Source organism: Microtus ochrogaster, chromosome 6 (assembly GCF_000317375.1).
Source record: "Microtus ochrogaster isolate Prairie Vole_2 chromosome 6, MicOch1.0, whole genome shotgun sequence".
Lineage (NCBI taxonomy): Eukaryota > Metazoa > Chordata > Mammalia > Rodentia > Cricetidae > Microtus > Microtus ochrogaster.
Window position 1 is genome coordinate 46,268,317 of NC_022013.1, and position 9,938 is coordinate 46,278,254.

Here is a 9,938-nt window from a genome sequence, read left to right on the forward strand (position 1 = left end):
CCTCCGCCCGCCCGGCCCGCGCTCGGCCCGGCCCGGCCCATCTTGGGGGCGGGCCTCCGCAGCCCGGACTCTGCTTCCTGTTCAGAGACGGCCTGGCGCTGAGATCGGCGGCCGCTCTACCCGCGCCGCCTTGGTAAGGTCACCGACCCCCGGGAGGAGGCTCCAGGCCGCATCGGTCGCGCCGAGCCTGGCTGTGCGTCGCCATGGCCCCCGTGCAGCAGGAGAACCACCAGGTAATCCCTCCGGGCGGGAGCAGCGGCTCGGCGTCCGCCCCGGCTCCTCCGCCGCCGGGAGCCGCGCTGGCGGCGGCAGCTGCGGCCGCGGCTAGCCCTGGTTACCGGCTTAGCACGCTGATTGAATTTCTGCTGCACCGGGCCTACTCGGAGCTTTTGGTCTTGACGGACTTATTACCAAGGAAATCTGATGTGGAAAGGAAAATAGAAATTGTACAGTTTGCTAGCCGGACCCGGCAACTCTTCGTTCGATTATTAGCTTTAGTCAAATGGGCTAATGATGCTGGCAAAGTAGAAAAGTGTGCGATGATCTCAAGCTTTTTGGATCAGCAAGCTCTCTTGTTTGTGGACACCGCTGACCGCTTGGCCTCCTTAGCTAGAGATGCCCTGATCCACGCGCGCCTGCCTAGTTTTGCTATCCCGTATGCCATTGATGTGCTGACTACTGGCTCTTATCCACGACTTCCAACCTGCATCAGGGATAAAATTATTCCTCCAGACCCCATTACCAAAACTGAGAAACAAGCCACGCTTCATCAGCTTAATCAGATTCTCAGACATCGGCTTGTCACAACAGAGCTTCCTCCGCAGCTCGCGAATCTTACAGTGGCAAATGGCCGCGTGAAGTTTCGAGTCGATGGAGAATTCGAGGCAACCTTGACAGTCATGGGGGATGATCCAGAAGTCCCGTGGCGCCTGCTCAAGCTAGAAATCCTAGTTGAGGATAAGGAAACGGGAGATGGCCGGGCTTTGGTTCATAGCATGCAAATCGACTTTCTGCATCAGTTGGTGCAGTCCCGGCTTTTTGCTGATGAGAAGCCTCTTCAGGATATGTACAACTGCCTGCATTGCTTCTGCTTGTCTCTTCAGTTGGAAGTGTTACACTCCCAGACTCTGATGTTGATCCGAGAGAGGTGGGGTGACCTTGTGCAAGTGGACAGGTATCATGCTGGAAAGTGCCTCTCTCTCTCAGTTTGGAACCAACAGGTTCTAGGGAGAAAAACAGGCACAGCGTCTGTTCACAAGGTGACAATTAAAATGGATGAGAATGATGTCTCCAAGCCTTTACAGATTTTTCACGATCCTCCTTTGCCAGCTTCGGATTCTAAATTAGTCGAAAGAGCTATGAAGATTGACCACCTGTCAATAGAAAAGCTCCTGATTGACAGTGTCCATGCTAGAGCCCACCAGAAGCTGCAGGAACTGAAGGCCGTTCTTAGAAGCTTCAATGCTAACGAAAACTCTTCCATAGAGACTGCACTTCCGGCTCTTATTGTTCCCATCTTGGAGCCCTGTGGTAATTCGGAGTGCCTGCACGTTTTTGTCGATTTGCATTCTGGAATGTTCCAGTTGATGCTTTATGGACTTGACCAGGCCACTCTGGAGGATATGGAAAAATCTGTGAATGATGATATGAAGCGGATCATCCCTTGGATCCAGCAGCTTAAGTTTTGGCTTGGACAGCGGCGTTGCAAGCAGTCTATAAAACATCTGCCTACGGTAACCACAGAAACGCTGCAGCTTTCCAACTGCTCGACGCATCCCGTTGGAAACCTCTCCAAGAACAAGCTGTTCATTAAGCTTACCCGCCTTCCACAGTACTACATTGTTGTGGAAATGCTTGAGGCTCCCAATAAGCCCACTCAGCTAGAGTACAAGTATTACGTCATGTCTGTGAGCACTCCAGATGGTGACGACAGCCCCGTCACGGCACTGCTCCTGCAGCAATTCAAGGACAACATCCAGGACTTGGTTTCCTCCACGAAGTCTGGGAAACAGACCAGAACTGGTACCAAGCACAAGAGGTCTGATGACCCGTGTCCAGTCGAAAGCAAGAAAGCCAAACTGTCAGGAGACACGTGTGCCTTTGATAAAGTTCTAGCTCATTTTGTCGCTATGTGTGACACCAACATGCCGTTTGTAGGGCTTCGAATGGAGCTGTCCAACCTGGAGATACCGCATCAGGGAGTGCAAGTGGAAGGTGATGGCTTCAGCCATGCAATTCGCTTATTAAAAATTCCTCCCTGCAAGGGCGTAAACGAGGACACCCAAAAGGCCCTGGACCGCTCTCTTCTTGATTGCACTTTCCGATTACAAGGTAGAAACAACCGCACGTGGGTGGCAGAGTTAGTGTTCGCAAACTGCCCACTTAATGGCACTTCCACCAGGGAGCAAGGACCATCCCGGCGTGTTTACCTCACGTATGAAAATCTGTTGTCTGAACCTGTTGGTGGTAGAAAAGTAGTTGAAATGTTTCTTAATGACTGGAACAGCATTGCCCGATTATATGAGTGTGTGTTGGAGTTTGCCCGTTCTCTACCAGACATACCTGCTCATCTGAATATCTTCTCCGAGGTTCGTGTTTATAATTACCGAAAACTCGTCTTGTGTTATGGAACCACCAAAGGAAGCTCAATTAGTATCCAGTGGAATTCCATTCACCAGAAATTTCACATTTCGTTGGGAACAGTTGGCCCAAACTCTGGGTGCAGTAACTGTCACAATACCATTCTCCACCAGCTTCAGGAAATGTTCAACAGAACACCGAACGTGGTTCAGCTGTTACAGGTGCTGTTTGATACCCAGGCGCCGCTGAATGCCATCAACAAACTCCCTACTGTGCCGATGTTGGGCTTGACTCAGAGAACTAACACTGCCTACCAGTGTTTCTCCATTCTCCCGCAGTCATCCACCCACATCAGACTGGCCTTCAGGAATATGTACTGCATTGATATATACTGCTGTAGTCGAGGGGTCGTGGCAATACGGGATGGTGCCTATAGTCTTTTTGATAACAGCAAGTTAGTTGAAGGCTTCTATCCTGCGCCCGGATTGAAGACATTCCTCAACATGTTTGTTGATAGCAATCAGGATGCTCGGAGAAGATCTGTAAACGAGGATGATAACCCCCCTTCTCCTATAGGAGGGGATATAATGGACTCTTTACTATCACAGCTCCAGGCATCTCAGCAGCAGCCGTTTCCAAAGCAGCCGGGAAGTTCAGGCGCTTACCCTCTTACTTCCCCTCCTGCGTCCTACCACAGCACAGTCAACCAGTCTCCGTCTATGATCCACACCCAGTCTCCAGGAGCCCTTGACCCTAGTTCTCCGTACACTATGGTGTCACCGAGTGGACGAGCAGGAAACTGGCCTGGATCTCCTCAAGTGTCCGGACCCTCACCAGCAACCCGTTTGCCTGGAATGTCACCAGCCAACCCGTCTCTACACTCTCCTCTTCCGGATGCTTCTCATTCTCCTCGAGCTGGCACAAGTTCCCAGCCAATGCCAACCAACATGCCTCCTCCTCGCAAACTACCTCAGCGCTCCTGGGCAGCATCCATACCCACCATCCTCACTCACAGTGCCTTGAACATCTTACTGTTACCCTCTCCAACGCCGGGCCTTGTGCCTGGCCTGGCAGGCAGTTACCTCTGTTCGCCACTTGAGAGATTCCTTGGCTCTGTCATCATGAGACGACACCTTCAACGAATCATTCAGCAGGAAACGTTGCAGCTGATCAACTCCAACGAACCCGGTGTAATCATGTTCAAGACAGATGCCCTGAAATGCAGAGTAGCCCTCAGTCCCAAAACCAACCAGACCCTTCAGCTGAAAGTAACACCTGAAAATGCCGGACAGTGGAAACCTGATGAGCTTCAAGTGTTGGAGAAATTCTTCGAAACGAGAGTTGCAGGACCACCGTTTAAAGCCAACACACTCATAGCCTTCACCAAGCTGTTGGGAGCCCCAACACACATCCTCCGTGACTGTGTGCATATTATGAAGTTGGAGCTGTTCCCGGACCAAGCGACACAGCTGCAATGGAATGTTCAGTTTTGCCTCACCATCCCTCCCAGCGCACCGCCGATTGCCCCTCCTGGGACACCAGCCGTGGTGTTGAAATCCAAAATGCTCTTTTTTCTTCAGCTGACTCAGAAGACATCAGTCCCTCCCCAAGAACCTGTCAGTATAATAGTTCCCATCATTTATGACATGGCTTCAGGTACCACCCAGCAGGCAGACATTCCCAGACAGCAGAACTCTTCTGCGACTGCGCCCATGATGGTCAGCAACATTCTGAAGAGGTTTGCAGAGATGAACCCACTGCGACAAGGTGAATGTACAATATTTGCAGCTGTTCGGGATTTAATGGCTAATCTTACACTTCCCCCTGGTGGGCGTCCGTAGACACTATTGTTTTTAATCCAGGAAGCTGACACACACACACAGAGGCTGAATTCAGCCATCAGTTTTTAAAAGGAAAAGGACTTTCTTCTTTCTTCCTTCCTTCTTTCCTTCCTCCCTTTCTTTCTTTCTTCCTTTCTTTCTTTCTTTCTTTCTTTTTCTTTTTTTTTAAATCGTAAGAGCTAAATATTTTAAACTGGCAACATTTTTCAGGGTGTACTACTTTCATCCAAAAGACCATCAATCTTTTGAATAGTGAACTTGTATAGTATGTTTAAATGTGACATATTTCAAACTAGGTAACAGATCAGTGTCTGCTTGCCAGTAATAAGTTTAATATTTCATTTTATACTATAAAGTAATGAAAATGCCAAACTTGTTTATTTAATTTTTTTTTTATGTTTTGGGTATAATGGTCTTTTTTGATTTTTTTTTTAAGGCAGGTCTGTCATTTTTGAATACTGTAAAACTGTGACAAACTTTCTATTGAAGCTGTATTTTAATATGACCGCTTTGAATCCTTACACAGAAATGTTTTGGGAGCTGTTAAACATATCCCAAAGAAGCAATATTTAATAAAACTAGGATGTAAAAGTGACACTCACTGGTGTGTGTAAGCTCTCTAGAGTTCTTAGGGCCTCCCTTCATCTTTAAACTGGTGGGGCCAGTCAGTTTTTTAATTACGTATGTCTGAAATTTGGCCAAAAACACTTTTTTGTTTTAAGGTTAATGTAGTTTCTTCAGACATTCCTAAAATTTAGCACCTTGGTTGTTTGTCAGTATAGGATTTGGGTAAAATGAAAGAACTTTGTCTTTGAAAAGAGACAGCAAGTGATTTATAATGATCAAGGATCCCAAGTAATACAATTATTCTCATGTGCGAGGAAATGGGAACCTTTTTGCTAGGAAAATGTCATGAAAGGTTACTTCTGCATACAGCATTAACTAGGAAGCAAAGAACTTGAATGCTCTAGTTTGCACGAAGTGTCGGTGACATTTCTTTATCTTATTTAACTTCTTACCTTCCCCAGCACAAGTGGGGTTGTTCTGAACAATCTCAGTTTAATTCATTGTCAGCAAAGCAATAGGATTTTTGCTGGACACAGCCTGGTCCGGTAATTTGAAAAGTCCACAGTGCAGAGCCTGTCTAGAGTCCAGTAGAGTTCTGGCACTGGTACCGCTCAATAGGATTTCTATCTAGAGTACTATACTGTCTCTCGCAGCCAGCCAGGGACTTTTTAAGCTTTGATGAATATGATCTGATTCAAATGTTTTTTAATGAATTGATGTTATTTGGAGCAGGTTTTTTTGTTTTTTTTTTTAATGATACTGTCATGCTGAGTTATATCTAGCCAATGTAATAAGGTCCTAGATGAAATTTTAGATGTTTGTCTGATTCCATTTTAAGATGATTAATTGAGATTTTATAACTGTAACCACCAGATTCTGGTTTTAAGCATCTCACTGCAACTGTATCATATATGCTCAACTTTGCTTGAATCTCCATTTTCAGTCAGAGCTGAGGCCTTTTTTGTCCTCTGTGTCTCATTTCTGCCTTCACCTCCTGCTTTTCACCCAGCTCTGACACTTCTCCAGAGTGGGTGCCTAAACTCCTCTTCTTCCTTTAACCTAACCCTTTTCTCCTTCTGTTTTCAATTCTCTTCACAGTGGTAATCACATGGGTTTGGCAAGCTAAGATATCTTGATCAGGAGTCAGCCCTTTTCTTTTGGGAGCTAAATCCTATCTCTCATATAGAAATCTACATGTATATACAAGAAATGTATTTTTATCGGCAGGATGATATTTTTTCAGATAATTTTATGAACAGAATTAACTTTTCAGGTATTTTCTCTTTTAAGTGTGGTTTTGAAATGTTAATTGCATTTTTATACATAATGCATTCAATGGCTACTTTTTCCTAATTCGAACACCTTTGAATGCATTGTGTAAAACAAGTAAGATAGAATTTAATGAACAGAATTTGATTTTGATGCTTATTAAGAGTAAACCAATGAATTTGAATTTTGATATCATGCTTGGTACTTGGAATTGGTATATTACTTTATTAAAGCTTGGAAATACTTAGCATTTGAATTGTAGCTTTCATCACAAACCATGTCTTTTGCCTCTTTTGTTAAGCAGGTTCAATCAAAGAAACAGGATGCCATAGTGATTTTTCTCTAGTAGGTGATTTGGAACTTGATTTTAATAAGGTGTTTTCAATGTGATTTTAATATTTACAGTAATAAATAAAATTTATACAAGCTTCAGAGAAAAAACCATATGAAAATCTGTCAATGTAATTCACCATATAAACAAACTGAAAGAGAAAGAAAAACACATAACCATCCCATTACATGCGGAAAAAGTCTCTGACAAAATCCAACACCCTTTCATGATAAAAGTTGGAGAGATCTTGGATACAAGGGGCAAACCTAAACATAATGAATGTAATAATCAGCATTCCAACAGCCACCAAACATCAAATCAAATGGAGAGAAACTCAAGGCAATCCCACTAAAATCAGGAAAAAGACAAGGCAGTGCATTCGGTGTATATCTATTCAATATAGTACTTGAAGTTCTAGCTAGATCAATAAAGACAACAAAAGGTACGGGAACCCAAAAATGTGAACCTGTTTTGCCTTGTTTGAAGGTCAGAGAGTTTGAGCTTATTTTTGCTCTTTCAAAGTTGCTGCCAAAAGGTGTGGCTACAAAATAAGATATCCTGACCTAGGTTGTGGTTACTTGGTGTTTTGAACGTTAGCCCGTACAGGTGGGTCCGTTCCACCCTCAAAGGTCAGAGAATTCAAGCTTACTTTTGCTTCTTCTTTTAAAATAGGAGGTTTGACTTAGGGCGTGGTTGCCTGCAGTAAACTTTGTCTAGGGTGGGTTCACTGCCCAAACATCCAATACTTTACTTTGGAGTTAAATGGCTTGCTGTCTCAAGTATTGGAGCAAGTACCTGTTCTGGTTGCCCCTTGTATCATGTTAAAGCCGTGTTTTGCCTTCTTTCCCCCTTTGGTATTGGGGTAAAAGTGTTTGAAAACTAAATGTGTGCTAACTCAGAATTCAGAGAATTCCGCATTCAGGACCTGCTGAGTTGCTCTCCTGGTACTATCCCGTGTCTTTGTGTATCTTCTTTTCTCTGCTCCTCCTACCTAACATTTCTAATCCTCACGCCCCAACCCTGGAACGTACGAACCTGCTGTGGCTGGGATGCAACAGAAGTCACCCTAAAATGGTGACTCATGACAAAAAGGCGATCAAGGGGATACAAGTTGGAAAGGAAGAAGTCAAAGAATCGCTATTCACAGATAATATAATAGTATACATAAGCAATCCCCGAAATTCTACCAGGAAACTCGTGCCTTTGATAAACAACATCAGCAAAGTGTCTGAGAACAAGGTTAACTTAAAAAAAATTGTAGCCCTCCTATATACAAATGACAAATGGGCTGAGAAAGAAATCAGGGAAATACACCCTTCACATTAACCTCAAGTAATCTAAAATATCTTGAGATCACTCTAACCAAGCTAGTAAAAGACCTGTAAGACAAAGAACTTCAAGTCTTATATATATATACACATATATATTCCCTCTCCCTTCCCTCCTGCTCTCCCCACCTTCCCCCAACCCCACTCCCCAGCCATTTCTTAGAGAGGGTGAGGCTTCCCGTGGAGAGTCAACAAAGTCTTCCACATCACTTGAGGCAGGATCAAGGCCCTCTTCCCTGTATCTAGGCTGAGCATAGGGAATAGGCTTCAAAGAGCCAGTATGTGCACTAGGGACAAATACTGGTTCCACAGCCAGTGTCCCCAAGTCACACAACTGTCACCCACATTCAGAGGGCCTAGTTGAGTTATATGCAGGTTTCCTATCTGTCACTCCAGAACCAGTGAGCTCCTGCTTGCTCAGGCCAGCTGTTTCTGTGGGTGTCCCATCATGATCTTGACCCTTTGCTCATATTATCCCTTCTCCCTCTTACAACTGGACTCCAGGAGCTCGGCCCAGTACTTGGCTGTGGATCTCTGCATCTGCTTCCAACAGTTACTGGATGAAGGTTCTATGGTGTCAGTTAAGGTAGTCATCAATTTGCTTACAGCAAAAGGGTAGCTAAGGCTTCTTCTCCACTATTGCTTAGGGTCTTAGCTGGGGCCATCCTTGTAGATTCCCGAGAATTTCCCTAGTGCCAGGTTTATCACTAACATCATAATGGCCCCCTCTATCAAGATACCTCTTTCCTTGCTCTCCCTCTCTGTCCCTCCCCAAGTCCACCTTCTAATCCCTCATATGCTTCTCCCCCTTCCCTTCCTCCCCTCCCAGTCCCTTTAAGCCCTCCCCTCCCCCTTTCAAAAAACCGCTTTACTCAGGAGATTTTTGTCTATTTCCCCTTCCCAAGGGCATCCATGGATGTTTCTCTTAAGGTCCTCCGAGGTTGTGGACTGTAGGCTGGTTATCCTTTGTTTTATCCATTTATGAGTGAGTACATACTGTGTTTGTCTTTCTGGGTCTGGGTAACCTCACTCAGGGTGATTTTTTTTTTCTAGTTCCATCCATTTGCCTACAAATTTCAAGATGTCATTTTAATTAATTAATTAACTAATTTTTTTTTTACCCTGAGTAGAACTCCATTGTGTAATGTACCACATTTTCTTTATCTGCTCTTTGGTTGAGGGGCTTCTTGGTTGTTTCCAGGTTCTGGCTATTATGAATAATGCATCTATGAACATAGTTGAGCAAATGTCCTTGTGGTGTGAGTATACATCCTTTGGGTAAAAGCCCAAGAGTGATATTGCTGGGTCTTGAGGTAGATTGAGTCCCAGTTTTCTAAAAACACTGCCATAATACAGTGATATTTTATTTGTATTTTAATAAATAAAGCTTGCCTGAAGTTCGGAGGGTAAAACAGTCCCACTGATAAGCCTCACAGACCAGGCAGTGGTAACACCTTTAATCCCAGTAGCCATGCTAGTTTGCCATAGAAGCCAGGCAGCAGTGCTGAACGCCTTTAATCCCAGCCCTAGAGAGGAATATAAAACAGGTGAAGACAGCTCTCAGACACAGTCTCCTTCTGGGATTCCTGGAGCAGGATTGCCATGCCACTTCAGACTGAGGTAGAGGTAAGAACCAGTAGATGGCTGTTTTGCTTTTCTGGCCTTCAGGTTGAATCCCAATATCTGTCTCTAGGTTTATATTAATTGTTCTACAAATAGCAACCAAACGTTTGGCAAGAATTTCCACATAAAGCCCGAGAAAGCTTTAAAAAAAATTTTAGACAGACAAGAACAGAGTCAAGCGCAGCTTCTTAGTAACTGTCTTTTCTCCGGTAGGCTCTGTTTGCTGGCAGCTAGCAGAGACATGACTCCTTTAGGAAAGGCTTCTTGAGTCAGCATTAGCAGCAAAAACTGCTTGGCAGTGCTTTTAAGAGGTCCTGCCACAAAACACTTAAGTGGTATTTATGAATAGCTGGTGGTATGCTTCTTGGTGGCATGGACCCAGAAATTCCACAAAGTTGT

General features: G+C 44.6%; 1 protein-coding gene across 1 annotated transcript; it reads left to right on the top strand.

Moving 5' to 3' along the window:
- The first annotated feature begins 105 nt into the window (after positions 1-105).
- Positions 106-4,492, top strand: LOC102002730 (mediator of RNA polymerase II transcription subunit 14-like). Its single transcript, XM_005348537.3, has one exon. The coding sequence runs from the start codon at positions 204-206 to the stop codon at positions 4,419-4,421; it is 4,218 nt and encodes a 1,405-aa protein (XP_005348594.1). The 5' UTR covers positions 106-203; the 3' UTR covers positions 4,422-4,492.
- The last annotated feature ends 5,446 nt before the right edge of the window (positions 4,493-9,938 follow it).

Coding starts and splice junctions, on each gene's coding strand:
- LOC102002730 (XM_005348537.3), top strand. CDS start 204: ATGGCCCCCGTGCAGCAGGAGAACCACCAGGTAATCCCTCCGGGCGGG.